We start from the raw sequence: 16,828 nt of genomic DNA, 5'->3' as shown, positions 1-16,828 counted from the left end.
GACAGGGTGTCTGCAGCTAACAGATATACACAATTGAAAACATCTACATTTTCATGATAGAGATCAGCCTGGCTCCAGGGGTTGCAAAAAGCCTTAAGCTTTCCAGTTTTGGGGGAACAGACCAAATTAGGAGAACACCAAGAAAGCCCCAAATTAGGACGTAGGCATGTGATAGGTTTATGAAAATGGGATTTTGGCTGACAACACAGAACGTGCGACAACCACAAGGCCAACTGACGATGCCCAGGGATGAAGAGCCATCAGGAGAAGAAAGAATACAAAAAGAAGAGTTTTCAAAACAGCCGGGAAACAGTTGGCATCAACCCCAACCTCCACGGCTGCTGACATTGGACACTCAAGCAAAGAACTTCAAGATGGAAATATACTAGCTGGACAGACTACTCACTTTGTATATATTCTGGGCACTGGGAAATTTGAGTAATGTATGTTGTACTTGCTTTGCCTGCATTGCTTGTATTTCCTATCACTGTGTATCAATAAATTTGCCTATTATTGAATGGAAATGTTGTGGTCGGTCTAAGGGCTGGGTCCCCCCCAAACAAGACATCTGGGTCCAAAATCCAGAGCCAACACTAGAGTGTTACTGTATACTTTTAAAAATCTACTGTATTGCATCCCAAAATCTTTATATTAATATTTTCTCTAAATATAAATTTAGAGCTACTCTGGGATCTTTCCAGACCATAGGTGTTATACATAAAAGTGAAAAAAGATACTGTCACATGCACAGAGAATACTATACAGGCAGTCCTAGACTTACAGCGATTCGCACTTGTGGCACTCCATTATTTACACCCATGTTATTACTGACGACGCTGGATCCTCACACTTAGGGCACTACAGGGAAATTTACAATAAGAAAAAGAGGGCAGCAAAACAAACATCCCTGGATCAGTTTCTCAAAAAGCCATCAAGTGGCCCTAAGTCTCCCCAAAAATTTCCCCAAAGAAGCCCTTCTGACCCTGATGAAGGCGTTCCTTCACTTTCTGATTAAAGAAAACGTTATGCGATTAGTTACTGTATTGCCCTGTTTTATCGATTTATATACAGTACACTTTAGAAAACTTTGTACTGTACAGTGTATATCATTTATAGTTGTTTAAACAGTTTATTTAAATATGGTGTTTATGGTCATTTCTATAAAAAGCTGGGCTTCAGACCCTTGGTTGGGAATGTAACCCCCAATTAGAACATTGTTTCTATGGGAAAATCAGATTTGACTTGCATCATTTCAACTTATAGTGCCTTTTCCAGGAACATAACCTGCTCTAAGTGCAAGGACAGCCTGTACAAACAATTCCCAAACAGCTGCATTTTTCCATACTTACCCACCTTGTCATTTCAACATTATGCTTTTCACTTACCTCTTAGAAATTTTTAAATCAAACGTGCTTTTTCTTATTTTTGAGAATACAAGAAAATATGACAAGATAATGGCTTAAACATTCCATCTGACAGACATTTTGGAAGAGGAGTTACAAAGCTCTTGAAAGCCCAGTAATCTGTTACAGGTTTGTTATAAACAGAAGGCATGTTATTTCTGGATTGTCCATAAAAGCTAAAACGGATGGAAAGCCCCATGACCATCAATCTGTACCTCTGACTTGTACCATAAGCAGACCAGGACCTTACCTGCAGCACAGAAGTGCTCTGAAATCCATCACCACATCTGAGCCAAGCACTGGAAATGGAAGAAGTAGCCACTTTTGTCCTGACATTTGCTTTTCTAAACTCCAGAGGCGTCTCATCTGGGAAGGACGTATGTTCAGTAGTCCAAGCTCGCTTCCTCTGTCAAGAAAATCATAAACCTATTAAAATATTGTGCATACATATTGTTATGTTAAGTGCTGTTAAGTCCATATCATGCATATGGCTATTGTGATTTCAATACTTAAAAAACTGGAATTTCTGCTATTTGGACAAGCGACCAAAATAAATTCTATACTACGTAGGAGCACTGACTCAATCAGTGGGGGGGCAACCCTTTTGGCAGTCTGCCTCAAATTACCCTGCATCATCCTGGAGTGCCACCCCAATACCTTTCCCTTACCTGATCTGCTGCTTAGCTTTCTGTTACCTGCCCTGGGTTCCCTAACCAAGCTGCTGCTCTGCTTTCTGCTTCCTGCCCTGCAGTCCCTGCCTGATCTGATGCTCTGATTTCTGCCAGTATGCTGTGTGCTACACACAGAGGCTACCTGTGGCCACCTGCACCATAGGTTGGCCATTCCCACGCTAAATTGCCATATGGTACAGTCAAACTGTTTACCCTGGGGTAAAACGGCATGGTTTTACCATATATCACCTTCCAATGGTAAGCTGAGGCTAAACTGTGGCAATTTAGCTTGAAATAACTCAGCCTCGAGGCCTAAGCTACCACATTTTAGCTTCTCCTTAGCACGAGGAAGGAGCGTGCATGACATTGCTTACCACAGAAAAGCTGACATACACTAAAGCCCAACCCGACTGCCCCTTCGTAACTGCTTTTTTGTCCATACTCTATAGCAATCCCTTCCTACATTAAAAAAGTGTGTTAATCTACATAAAGCATTTTTCATTTTGTGCCACCAATGAGACATGGACCAAATTGTTCATTATAATGGTTTGATAGAAAAATCTTTATAGTTATGTGGATTTGTACATTAGTATATGAAGATATTATGCCACTAAGTGTTCAATGTTAGATGTGAAACAAACGGTACTAATACTTGAGAACTTTAATGCAAGGAACAGATTCTGCGACACATGAAGCTAATTTTAAAATTTCACACAAGTTATAGATGGTTAATTGGTGGCATGAACTTCCCACCTTGCTCTCCTACCTCCAGACTGCATTACAACTAAATTTTTTTGGCTTCTGTTAAGTTTCTTACAATGTGGTTTTTTTATGCTTACTTTTAAGCAATTTACATTCCTCTGGACTTTTAGAAGTTACACATATGCTCTCCTAATTGGCACAAGCATTTCCAAGAAGGTTTGCTGATTCCAGGGATTCTATTATACACTCACAATTTAAATCAGAATTAATTCATGTCAAATTTATAGAAAAAGGTACCAATTTTATAGTATATTGCTGTATCAGAAAGCTCATTTGCAGCTTCAGTATGCTTTGCCTTTATTCACAGATAGTTATCCACCCCACCCTTATCATGCCTATAAGCCTGGTATTAGAGCAGGGGTCAGCAACCTAAGGCCAATCCAGCCAACAGAGCCACTGGATCTGGTCCAGAGCTGGGGGCCTTGGTGGCATGTGGCAGCAGGGGGGCTTCACTTGTATCACAGCAGGTAGGAAAAGCAAAGGTGGTGGTAGCAACCACATCTAAGTACAAGCCTGCCTCAGACCTGAGCTGGGTCATTTTGACCTGCTGCCCAAAAATGTTGCCAAGCACTTTCCCAAATCACACCACGAACAATAAACGTGATTTTCTCTGCCTTACAACTAGCTGCGTGTAGCGCGTCCACCACCTGAATGTGTTCTGGTATAGCAGAGTTTAGAGCACTTAGAGGCTGTATTAAGCAGACTGACTACTGTTTTAAATCAAAGGATTCAAATGATCACATCATGACGACTTAAATAATTAATTTAGCAGCTCTCCCGACAGTTATAGAGTGCTCCTCATCCTCAACCTGCAAAGCTCTCACATAACAAATCTCACCAGGCCTGCCTACACGCACATTAAGGCACTTTTCCCAATGCAAATTAAATTTAGGACCACCAATGTGAGGTACTAAACAAATGCACAGTAACGAATGTGCATTTTTTAAAGTGACACTTAATGTTCAGTATCCTATTTTACTGTGCATTAGCATAATCACACTAGTTTTTACATGATGCTTTAATGCACAGTAAAATAGGCTACTGCGCATCAAAGCACATGTGTAGATGCGCCCTCAGTGACCCATTCTCCTGATCAATATCCAATACTGAGCCATCAGTATCTAAACCTATAATACTACTTGTGTAAGCAAGGGTAATATCAACAAGCTGCTATTCTGGGTCCTTCTCCAATTAACTCATTGGGAAAACTTTTAATTTACTTCCATCATAAAAAGAAATAGCCATTTTGTCACCATCATCTTGCAAGAGAAGGAACAAAAAGGGGGAAAAAAGTCTTCCAAATGTTTGTCACAGACCTGTGAAAGATATCGTATAAAATCTGCATTTCTGGGGGATTTTGAATGGTTACTTTAGGTAACCTCCCAAACTGCCCAAACTAAATTGAGAGCATGGCTTCTTTCAGGCAGAGTTTTAAAGCCTGCAATTAATCTGTTGTAACTGTTTCTATGTGCTCACGCCTATCCCTCAGCAGGTCAAACTAGGTAATGATTTACCTGTAAAAGAAACAGATAGTAAATCATGGCAACCTCGCTTCTGTTTATGGAAGAATAGAAGAGAGACATGAAATAGATTTTGTAGGACTATGGCAAAGCCCAACTTTTTAAAGCAGTATAATTGTTTCATCTGCTCATTCTCCACTATAAACAGTTTTAAATCAATATAAGAAAGATGCAACTTTGTGTCTTGACACACCAACTAAACTGATTTTTCTCACTTTTGGATGTAGATGAACCCTTAAGTCAGGGGTGGGCAATTATTTGGGTTGGAGGGTCACTTAAGGAGTTTGGGTGAGCTGTTGTGAGCCAGGGGAGGGGGGTGCTGACCCAGCCTGGCACAGCAAAGAGGTGGCGGGGGGCAGCCCCTGTCCACCGCCACCGCTGGCCCTGGCCCTGCTGCCCAGGCACCCCAGCCCATCTGCCCTGCACCCACTGCTGGGGGTGCAGGACAGATCGGGCTGGCAGGGTCTCCGTGGAGACCACAATGGAAATCTTACAAGCAGGGCACACTGGACTGGACAGATGGGATGGGTCTGGGGGTGGGCAGGGCCAGGATCGCAGGGCAGTGATAGCATGGGGTCAGGACCAGAAGTGGGGGTGGTGGCAGCACAGGGCCAGGGCCCGGTGCAGACCTGCGACCCACTCCTGACATGTCCCTGCGATGGGCACCAGTTCTATGGGCAGGGACATAAAGGGAACAGATCACAGTTCTGCCCAGGACCCCGGACCCATACTGTCAACGTCCCACGATTGCAGCCTTAGCCCTGACTGCCCATCCTGTTCCCAGCTGCTGCTCCCTACTCACCTGCAGTCCCATTCCACCTGCTCCGCCATGCATGTCCACGCAACAGGGGTCCTGGGCTGGTCCCCAACGGAGACTCCACCCACCTGCTCACTCCATCCAGAGCCCCTGGCAGTGGCTGCAGGGTAGACAAGCCGGGGTGCCTGGGAAACGGTGCCAGGTCTGGTGGCAGTTGTGAAGACACTGGCAATGGCAGCCCGGTAGGCCACAGGGACTTGCTGGGAAGCCAGTTCTGGCTGCCGTGCCACTCCTGCCCCACCACAGGCCTAGGGGCAGCAGCACCAGTCACACACACCACATCCAGGAGCAGAGCTACACTGAAATTTGGAGTGGCTACAGCCCCCTCTATAGCCCCCGCCCCAAGACAAGCCCCCGCCAAGAACAGCCCAGCACAGCCCCGGCTCCAGCCTGCAGCTACATCCTGTCCCACCCTGTGCAAATCCAGGGGCACATGCCTCACCCCCACCCCATGCCCTCTGGGGTGCAAGTAGCAGTGGGAGCCTCTTCCCCCCACCCCAATGAGCCGTGGCTCCATCTTGCATCCTGCCCCGGCTGGACAGCACCTGCCCCTGCCTCTCTCCTTCCTCACCACAGGGGGCATTGATCCCTCTCCCCTCCCCTTCCACCATACCGGACTTACCAGCTGCACACAGTTGTATTGGAAATCAGATCGGTATCGCCCAATATGCTTCCTTAAAAATCAGCTATCGGTATTGGCCCTCAAAATCTCTATCAATGCACCCCTAACTAATACGCAGAAGAATAATACAGACTGTCTGTTTGGTTCTTAGCTAAAGAAATTGTGGCTTCAATACCAGCATTTGAAGCTTGGACGTATTTATAGTAGGAAACTGGGAAATGCTCTAATGTAGACAATGGCACCATGGCTGATTCCATTTTCAGCACTGTGGTATGCTGAAAAATAAAGAGCCTGGTTTACACCAAGGCTCATCTACTGTAATGCCAGTGGGACGGTATCCATATCTGTAAGACTGACTAGACAGATATGGAGACAAAGGTTTGCCATATACAGGAAACTAACTGCATTTTGATCTACTTTAAATTTCCTGTTTCCCCAAGTAGAAAATTTTCGTTTTAAAATAAGATGTGTGCTCATGCCATGTTTATAATAAGAACCCTGTGATTTACTCAGTGGTTTATGGTCAACATTTTATTTGTTTTGTATTTTTATAAAGCATCTTTTCTAATGTAATTGTATTATGTTTATTGGGCTTCTTTAAAAAAGAGAGCGAAAGAATTGTATTGTTTTCCATTACATTTCTTGGTCATTGCCCTTGATCTCATTAAACATTTTGGCACATTCAAACCTTATGCTTCCCTTCACTGTCAATCACAATGCTATTTTTCTATTTACTTATTAGATGGACACATCACCCTTACTGACAAAGGTTCAGTGTGGCTTACAAAAAACGAGTAAAATAACTTATAAAGATACAGTGGAGCAGGGAACATCAAAGTGCAGTAGTATGGGGGCATCCTAGTAGGGTTTTTACTCCATGCACAGTCCATTAGGTTATTGGGACAAGCATGACAGAATGAGTATAAACAGGGTAACAGCTACTTTATCACACAAGTTCCCCCACATCAGCAGACAGTTAAACCAAATGCAGAGAAGTCATGTCTACAGGAGAGGGGGAAAATGTATTTTAAGAATGCATTAGAACAGTGATTATCAACCAGGATGCCAAGAGATCTTTTAAAGCAGGGGGGGCCAACCTATGGCATGTGTGCTACAAGTGGCATGGGAAGCCTGTATGCGTGACACCTTGCAGTTTGTGGAGGGGGCAGGTAGCATAGCAGCAGATAAGGCAAAAAGCAGAACAGCAGATTGGGCTGGGAGCACAGGGCAGAAAGCAGAGCAGCAAATCAGGCAGGAGCACAGGGCATGCAGCAGAAAGCAGTGAACAGCAGGTTGGGCATGGGAAGGGACTTGAAGTGACATTTAGGAAGGTTGTGGGGATAATTTATGGCACACCTGCCAAAAAGAGTGGCCCTCACTGCTTTAAAGGGTGCTGCAGAGCTAACATTGCTGCCCTGGTGAAGAAGTTCCCTCCTGCTGCAGCTGTCTTCCAGTCTGTCCCTGCATACATCTTATGGAAACAGGTGCATGTGGAGTAGTCCCACCTGGTGGCAGCATGGAAGAAAACTTAATGCAGGCAGGGACACCACCTCCTGCCACAGCGACTTCCCGGTCCAACCTTACAGGCCTCTGGAGGTACATGCAGGGCTGGACCGAGAAGTGGCTGTGGCAGGAGGCGGCGTTCCCTTTCTGCATTAAGTTTTCTTCCATAATGCTACTGCCGCCAGGTGGGACTACCCCACATGCGCCTGTTTCCATAAGGTATATGCAGGGTCAGACTGGGCGACAGCTGCAGCAGGAGGGAACGCTCCTGCCTGCATTCAGTTTATCCAAGGACTTCCAAAATTTCAGCTGCAGTCTCAAGAAGCTCAGCTGGCTCACAGTTCCCCACAAGGGGAAACGCAGGGTGCTATAACATTGTGCCTATTCCACAGCCCAAAGGCAACTCACTCAACTGGGCACATAAACCCTGTATAGCAACCATGTGAACTTTCTCTCGATCATTTGGAGGGATTATAAAGCAATTAATTATTGAATAAAACTGACTGTGGTTTTTCTCATTATTCTGAATAGTAACACTTTAGATTGATTTCTTAAATGTCTGTATCTAGGTTCTTCCCCAGAGCAGGTTTCCTAAGACCTTCTACTTCTGTGGCAGGGATTCAGTCAGACGGCCCATGGGATTGAAAAGTTTTAGGGACTGTTTCCTACCTACCACCCAACAGTCTGATTGATATATTAAAGCAGTAAAAACAAAGTATAAAAATATTTTAAAAATTTCATTCCTCATCATTACCTTCCACCAAAAAATATTTTTAACAAAACTAATCCTTAGTAGAACACATTGTTCCCAGAAAAATTACAGTGGCGACAGTGAATTCTGTTACTTTTTTCAAAAACAAGATCAATTTTGTTGCAATTATTTTTCTCCCTGGAATGAAAACTGGACACATCAATAACATCTTGCATAAGTCACAAATGTTGTGTGTGAAGTGCCTCGAAACAGAACATCTGGCAATAAAAGTCACTAAATCCGGCACAAGGGAGCAAAATTATACAGACTTAGTGTTCTTCATAAAATTAAATTTTATTACAGCTCAAAAAAACATGTTAAAAAAAATCGGTACATTATATAGAACTTCTGAAGACAAAAGCTGGCCAGTGAATTACACAAAAATAAGTGGGGTGTTTATATTTGATGGCTTACTTCAGCAGAAAGATTTCTCTTGCCTTCCATCCAGCAAAGTAATAGATTTTTGTCTCAGGACTTTTCTTCCACTAAAATCAAAAGGTAGTACTGCCATTGATTTTACTGGAATCATAAAAATGTAAATCCACTCGGAACCTAATCCTGCAGCCACTAAACTGGGTTCATTTCCAATCAAGTAAGGTAATCAAGTCAACAAAATTAAAATATCCAGAATGTAATGGATATGTTCCAGATATGTCAAAAATTCATCAGGGTAAAGCACAGAGAAAATTATTTTACAGCCCTTAATAAGGAATTCACCGGCTGCCACTGTCAAAAACTACTGCTTAATTTTGAAGAAGAGTGTTCATGCCAAATCCTCCCATCAGAAGTGTGGCTATAAACCCCCCAAAATGGTGGCCGGCCCTGCAATCTACCTGTGAAATTGGCTGCCTGCCTCCTCGATTTGAGTAGGTCCCAAGTCATCACTGAGTGAGGCAGATCAGCTCTGCCATGATGTGGTGTGGCAGAGTTGTTCCACTACTTTGGGAGAAACACATCACCCCCTGTCCCACGCATTGATGGTGCGGGACAAAGGACTATGTGATCTGCACAGGCAGCTTTGAGTAAGTGAGGAAAATGGGGCTTTCCCTGCTTACCCAAACCTGCACACAGAGAGGCCAGGACTCAGTCCTGGGATCTCTGGGGACAGGTCCAGGTGAGCAGGGGAAGTGGGGCTTTCCCCACTCACCCAGACTCAGTCTCACGATCTCTCTTATGTATCCCCGTTTTTAGTATCTCTCTCTTATGTAGCGCTGATCTTTGCAAAGGATTAAAATCTCAGCCTTTTGTGGGCTAAGATCAAATTTAGTTGCTGCACAAGTCTGATACCTGAGCCAAAAATGCAATTAAAATGGCACCATGTAGGGGAGGGTGCACCCCTGTCAGCTTATGGACAGGACTCCTATGAGAGCCTCGTAGTTAGCTTCCCACGGAAAGATCTTATGCTGACATTATAGAAATGAAAGACTCCTCCCTAGCTTGCTCCTGCAGCCATACGGCCAAGGGCAAGCAAAACATGGGAGCATCCAAACCCCAAGCCTCCAGGCTTGGGCCTGCATGTAGGATGACTGACAAAGTAAATAGAAGTATCTAAAGCCCCAAGCTGGGGTGGAGGATACTTGCTGGTAGCAGAGTCACATATGGTTTTTAATTACTGAAACTAATGACCTCTGCCATTTATAAACTAAGCTCTTCAAAAGAATACCATCTCAATCTTGCTTTCCATTTGTCATACTTAAGGCCTGATCCTGCAAACACTTAATCATGCACACAGTCCCAGTGAAATTGATGGGCTACCTGCAAAGACGAGTCATGCAGCCAATGCTCTGAAGAGATTTGGCACTTTTACGCTGATTTGTCAATGTACAAGGTGGGGACGCACAACTGCTCCCCTACAGAGAGAGTGCTACCGAAAAATAACAGGGCTCCCTATTTTGGAGATCTGTCTACATATTACAATGCAGCACTGAAGCCTAAAATTGTAGAAACCTCAATTTTATAAACCTCAGTAGAGTGACCATGCTGTCAATATGTCTCAAAAGTATATCACTGAGTCATTGGAAATGCAAAGTAGCAGGAGAAATGTAAACTGAACTCTCCACAAACAGAGCTGAGATCATTATCAGATGACAGAATTACATTAATCTTTTTTCAGTTTGCAACAGTTCCAATTTTGTATGTGGGATTTCTAGCTCAATTTTCATACTTACTAGAGATTTAGCCTAAGCTTTAATTAAAACTGTCTTTTCTCTTCACCTGCAATCTATAAGGAGGCTTATTATACTAAAAACAGTACCAACTTTGTAGCTGCCAAATGTTTACAGATGGGTAAATTCTAATATAATAAAAGCCACAGTCTGTCTGTCTGCCCATAACGCTCCAGGCCAACTGCGCACGCGCTGCCGAGAGGGCGGGTGCCAATTGGATGAGCGGCCCAGGCTGCATAGGGCCTGCTGAACTGCTGCTGGGGAAGTTTGGCGGTGGGGAACACCCCCCAGCCACCCGAGCAGCAGGACTGCCCCCCAGAACAGTTGGCAGGGAGGGAGAGGAGGGCACAGGAGGGGAGGCAGGCGGACAAGGGCCAGGTAGACGTGGAACAGCAGGGAGAGGGTTGGAGCGGGACCAGTAAGAAGGAGGAGGGGGGCAGGGGCCATAGGCAGAGGGAGGAAAAAAATTTGGGGAGTCTAAGCATGCACAGCCCCCACCCAGCAGGAAAGTCTGCAGGGCGGAGGGGGGGAATGCAGCTGGGAGCAGGCAGGGATCAGGAGGGAGCGTAGCAAAGCAGAGCCAGTATCGGGGCCCACTGCACCCATGTGGCCACCCCTTCTCCTGCACCCAGGGCCACTGCCCAGCACTGAAGGCCCCTGCAAAACCACTGATCCCCAGCCCCACACCAGCCCTGGATGTCTCCCGCACCGCCCGAGAGACAGGGGCCAGAGCGGGGCCAGCCTCAGCTGCACTGGAAGGGACAGAGCCCCGGGACCCCTGCCCTGCCCTGCCCTGGGTCATCCCTGGGAAGAGTCCAGAGGTGTGGTGCCAGGTAGCCAAGGGTGGGGGGCGGGCACAGGGCAAGGGGGGCTGCAGCTGGGGCTGAGCTTTGCCTGCTCCCTGCCTGCATGCCCTGCCCCCACCTTTGACAGAGGTATGGCGCTAAGTGCATCCTCACTGGGTGGGCCAGGCAGCAAGGCACATGGAGCCATGCCACTGTCAAAGCAGAAGCAGCAAGGCACGCAGGCAGGGAGAGGCAGATCCCAGAACGCCAGTGCAGCTGCCCTTGCCCCCTGCACAGATTGGGAGCCATGTGTCAGCTGGAGGGGCCAGGGCTGAGAGAGGGGCCCACGAGACAGGGGCCTCCAATCTACCCACCCCCTACCAACTCAGGAGGCTAACCCTGGCCGGCAGTTCAAGCAGCAAACCCCAGAAAAGGCTCCACCTGCCCTTCCTGCAGACAGTCCCAGGGCTGCATCAGCCCAGCCCCAATCACACCACAAATTAATCCTAGGGAACACAAGTTCCCTAAGTCTCTGCAACATGAAGTTCTTTCATCTGACCTCTCATTTGACAAAGGTTAATTTGTCATGTGATCAGCCACTTCAAAGGTACACTGCTGCCATGCATGTGTGTGACGGCACGGCTGTAGAGTGCTTTCAGGGAGCTGATCATGCAACAAACGTAACTTCTGTCTGTGCCCCTAAAAGCAGCTTCCCTCCTCTTGTGCGCCAACCACCTTTTAATTTATCTTTACTCCAGAACCCTTTTCCTTTTGCCTAGTTTTCCATATCATTTCCGCATCAGCTATGTCTCTATCATGCTCTCGCCTAATGAGCAACCAAATGAAGAGGTACATATCCCATCTGACTTAACGTGTGAACTCACCAAGTAAAGGAACTGGCTTGACTACAATTTCAAAACAGGAAGCACAACTCAGAATCATCAGTAAGCACCAGTATTATCATACCAAGTCCTTCCATCACATGCTATACTTGCGAGTGTTTTAAAGAATAGCTTTTACCTTTGCAGTTAAATCCATCTTACTACGATTTTCCTTATATTTTCTGCACTCACATTTCCTCAGCTCCAATTGTTGTGTCCCTTCACACCTGATGAACCATAAACCATATTACTCAAGAGAAAAGTAGAACAGGAATAATTAAGCCTTACAGTAACTCAGTTCTGACAAAATCCTTCTTAGTTTTCCATGCATTCCTTGGCCCTCACAAAGCAGACAGAATTGAATCATTGAAATTCCTGCTTTTGAGGCAATATCTTCTAGGGGTGTACAAAATGGGCCATATTCAATTCGGATTCAGATTTAGCGCTAATCGCGGACAGTGATTCAATTAATCGGATCACTGTCCTGGTTCAATTCAGTCGAATCCAAATCTGAAGATTCAATGCTGATTTGAAGAATCAGCAATTCAGCCATAGACACAGCTTTAAATGTTTTTTCTACATACCTTGAGGTACCAGGCATGACTCGTGAACGCTGTGATAGTGGGGCGGATAGAGCGCCCCACAGAAGCATGGGGGGGGCAGCACGCCACCGCGTGCTTGGCAGCGAACCCGGAAGTGGACTGGAAGTTCTTCCGGTTCACTACCGGGTCTGTCGCTGAGCACACTGGGAGCCCATGCTCCCAGACCCAGGAGGCACCAGTCACCGAGTCAGGGGGTGTGGGGAAGCCACTCAGAGGACCTGGAAGTTCTTTTGGGTTTGCTGCTGAATGCGCTGGGGACCCTCCCACGCACTTGTGGGACACTCCATCTGCCCCACCATCTCAGTATTCACAAGCCGTGTGGTACCTTGAGGCATGTCAAAAAAACATTTAAAGCTGTCTCTGTCTGAATCATCAAATCTTTCTGAATCAATTCAGAGGGTTCCAATTTGATTTGGAGAAATTAAAGGGTCTCCTGATTCGATTCGGATTTGTAGATTCAGCCACTGAATCAGACCAAATCTCTGCCGAATCGAATCACAGACCAAAGCTTTGCACAGCCCTAATATCTTCACCACCTTTTACACACAGGTTACTACCCACAGGCATAGCACAGTTAGAATTATCAGAAGTTTGGTAAACTAGTAATTTTCTCATTCACCTCTGAGATCCCCCAGTGTCTTTACTGCCTCAGTTTTCCTTACTGAAATAAGCTCCAGGGGCCATTCTTCCGAAATACAGCCAAATGCTAGCCCCTCTTGCTTTTAATCTAAATGGAGTTGAAAAACAATTTCTCCAAAGTTAAGATGCCTTGGATCCTGTAAAAAGTTATGCACGTGCTTGATTTCATTGTCTGAGGAGCTTCACTTAAGTCAGTGAGATTCATGGTTAAATCTGTGCAGAACTATGCCTAATTATCATAGACAAAAAAACAGATCTTTAGTGTTATTTAAGCATCAGGATTTTAGCTGACAATGCAATCTTTTAAAGACATGATAGAAAAGAATAAAAAAAGGCTACAAGGATTAAATAATCTTTGCAGAACACATACAAAATACCATATTTACTCACAACCAAGACAATATCCCCTCCCCCCAAATCAGCACACTCACTTTAGACTTGAGTACCAGCCTGGAGCTCTGGCTTTGGCACAGACCTGAAGCTGGAGCTAAGCCACTGCCTGCAGCAGGCAGGGTGTCTCATATGGTGGGGAAGAGGGCTTGCAGCAGGGAAGATCACTGTGGGGGAGCACAAGGGAGATTGCATGGTGGGGTTCAAACAGAGGAGACCGTGCAGTGAGTGAATGGGAGATCTGTGGTGTGTAGCTTGCACGGAGCACAGGGGAGATGGCAGCCTGTTCCCCCACCCTGTCCCTCAGTTCCAGCTGCAACCCTGACCCAGTCAGGCCTGGAGCTGCCACTGCCTGGCTAGGTTGGGCTGGGACCAGGTCTACTACCACTGACTGCCCCAGAGCCAGAATCAGTATTGCTGTGGAAAGCAAGCAGCAGGGGGGAGTGGGGTGTGCAGTGGGGTGGGATGGAGGGCCAGGCACTGGGTAGGGCAGGCACAGGCAGGCAAGGGGTGATGGGGGTGGGGCAAGGAAGGGGCATGTGGGAGGGGGTTAGGCAGCAAGGAGTCAGACACAAGGGGGGCAGAGGGTCAGGCACAGGCATGGAAGGACAAGGGCAGGGGGTAAGAAACATTGGTCTGGCCCTTCACTCCCCACTGCTGCTTCCCCCATCACATGAGGGGGAGAAAGGGGGGAAGTCATGATCATCCAATCTGAAACAGCCCTTCAACTAGATTCTGTATATGGAAAATTAAAACACTTATAAATGTCCATGTATAGAATCCAATTATTGGGGCAGGCTGCCTTACATGCAAAATTGCCTTGGATTAGGGCAAACAGTAATTAACTGGTCCTTAATACAGACACAGCCACTACACATTTGGACAGATCCGGGCCTACCCCCAGAAGCACGACAGCTCTCTGAAGGAGGTGAAGAGGAAGGATGACCATTGGAGGACAAAACTCCCCACACCAGGGCCCTGCCTCACATTCGAACAAAAGCAGGGTTGAAACCAGCTCCAGACCGGTCGCACACTTTGCAGCAGCAATGTCGGCCCTTTTTACAGCCAGGGTCTATTTTTACAGTGCGAGGATGACTTCACACCAGGGGACAGTCTCCACATATTGCGCGCTGAACCACAGTCGATAGCACGATCTATGTAACGTGTAGCGGGGCCTAAATGTGAGCACCCGCACCACCGCCATCCACTGAACTCTGCTTTCCAGCCAAGACCCCAGAGCTGGACCTCGCCTCCTCTAAAAAAAGGAACCAGAGCCCCGACAACCGGTTGCTTGCGTCACTGGGCTCATTATTACATCATCAAGGGCTCGGGTGGACACAGAAGGGGGAAGGGAGGCACAACTCGGGGCGGGCTCCCTGGGGCTGAGGCTGGGAGGGGAGCGGGGCAGGGCAGGCTCTCCCGAGTGGCGTCACGGAGGGTCTCCCACGTCAGCAGCCCGCTCAGCTCTACCTGCAGAGCTCGCCCCGCCAGCTCACGAGCCAACGCATATGCACCCCCGGGGCTCCTTCCCCTGCCCCGCGCGCAGTCGTACCTTCCTGCGGGGCATCTCCCCCTCCGAGGGCACCCGCCAGCTGCGTCACGTGGCACGCGAGTCCGGTCGGAGGGGGGGAGCGGGGAGCCCCCAATCAACCCGTTCTCCCACCCCGGCCGGAGGCGGAGGCGGAGCCCGCGCCCTTCCCCGCGCGCCTCGCCACGCCCACTCCATTCCAGCTTGGCGCCGCGGCAAGCGCGACTGCTGACTGGGCAGGCGAGCCGGAACGGGCGTGACGTCACAGAGAGGAGGCGTTTCCCTTCCCAGCTTCTGGCCCCGTGGCGGGGGCGGAGAAAGAACGAGCGGTACTTCCCTACCACCTTGTGCGCATGCGCCAGAGGCTGCCCCCAATCTAGCCTTAGGGGGAGGAGCGATGGGCGGACTCTTCAGTAATTCATCACTCTGGCACTAATGCCAGTTTGAATAGATGCTGTAGCGATAGCGGGCAGGAAGGCAAGATCGATGATCTTACAAAGCACGTCTTGCCTGTTGCTGACTGACTTGTCCCGAAGTGTGCTCTCATGGTTGTGCAGTCACTGGCCTTTCTGGTTTTCCAATTAATAAGTGTGTCCGATCATCAAATCCAGGTTTTGCAAAAATCTGGTTGGTTTAATAAAAGATCATCTCTGCCACGAGTCCTGATTGCCTGCCATCAAAAGCAAGCAAGGTTCTTGTCAATGCGACGTCTTTTTTGTTCGACCAACTAAAATAGTTGGAAGGGAAAATGCTTCTTTGCCTGTCATTGCAGTGAGCCGCTTTGGTACATGACAAAACACAGTATTTGAAGCTGTACCCTACAACAGCCAGAACTCCATCAGAGAAAAAATGTTTCTGTTTCAAATCACAGCCAAGGCCATCCTTCTGTAAGGAGACTTCCAAGTGGCAAAGAGGTCCTGTGTGGATCTGGAAGCCATGCTGACTAGAGGAAGAAAGCAGGGCCCGAGAATGAGCGCAAGTGTTACAGCGCAGTGTCTCTCTCTCTGTAGAGATTCCCCAAAAGTATCTGAGTCTGGACTGCCTTTTTACAAATCATCTCCCAACAAAGGTCTCAGGGGAGCCACATCTTCCCCTAGAATCCTTTGAGTTTTCCTGTGAGACAAGATGACACGAGCCAATAACTTTTCTTGGTTTTACTTAGTAAATTGTTTCTAAAAAATAAATATAAGTAGCCAACTGATCCACAGGGACAGAATATACTAAATCAGTAGTTCTTAATTTTTTCTGTACCAGGAACCCAACCCAATGTTTGTAAACACTGATGGCCAGCCCTGACCCAGTGCTCCTCATTCTGCCAGCCTGCACTGGAAAAGCCATAGTTTCCCACAGTTTTCTCATTTAAAGGAGAATCTATTTTTAAAGTTTGCTTGCAGCCCTTTCATATATTCTTGCAACCCACTTTTGGGTCATGAGTCATAAACCACAGCTTGAGAAATGCTGCACTAGACTATTAGACAGAATAGAAAAAAATGAAACTGCATAGTGAATTATATATATATATATATATATATTTCAACTGTATTATCCTTAGAAGGGAAACAAAATATTTTAACTCCTATTAAAAAAACCTTAGGGGCATTTAAAGAACATTGCATTTAATTTTCTATGATACTCCTAAAATAGCAATGCTTTTCAATCTGTAAATGGAAAGGTTCCCATTTTGATACAAGTTAATTAGAAGAGAAGGAAGTTTAAGTTTTCAAAACTGTGAATTTATGAAATCTGAAAAGATTTGTTTATTTAGGCATTGATTTTTAGGTATTAGGCA

At 46.6% G+C, this 16,828-nt stretch overlaps 1 protein-coding gene across 3 annotated transcripts in view; it reads right to left on the bottom strand.

The window, feature by feature from the left end:
• Window positions 1–15,207, bottom strand: part of SPIDR (scaffolding protein involved in DNA repair) — a 372,282-nt gene extending 357,075 nt beyond the window's left edge. For all 3 annotated transcript variants that reach the window (XM_019526956.1, XM_019526976.1, XM_019526965.1), the window contains exons 1-2: window positions 15,064–15,207; window positions 1,654–1,809 (exon numbers count right to left, since the gene is read on the bottom strand). In XM_019526956.1, coding sequence (XP_019382501.1) covers window positions 1,654–1,809; window positions 15,064–15,078 — 171 coding nt within the window. In that variant the 5' untranslated portion in view covers window positions 15,079–15,207. The remainder of the gene's footprint in view (window positions 1–1,653; window positions 1,810–15,063) is intronic.
• Between the last annotated feature and the right edge of the window lie 1,621 nt (window positions 15,208–16,828).

This window comes from Gavialis gangeticus, unplaced genomic scaffold (assembly GCF_001723915.1).
Source record: "Gavialis gangeticus isolate Ggan-Ray unplaced genomic scaffold, GavGan_comp1, whole genome shotgun sequence".
Taxonomy (NCBI): Eukaryota; Metazoa; Chordata; order Crocodylia; family Gavialidae; genus Gavialis; species Gavialis gangeticus.
Note: the sequence above shows the minus strand (reverse complement) of the source record. Positions and strands in the feature narration are given on the sequence as shown.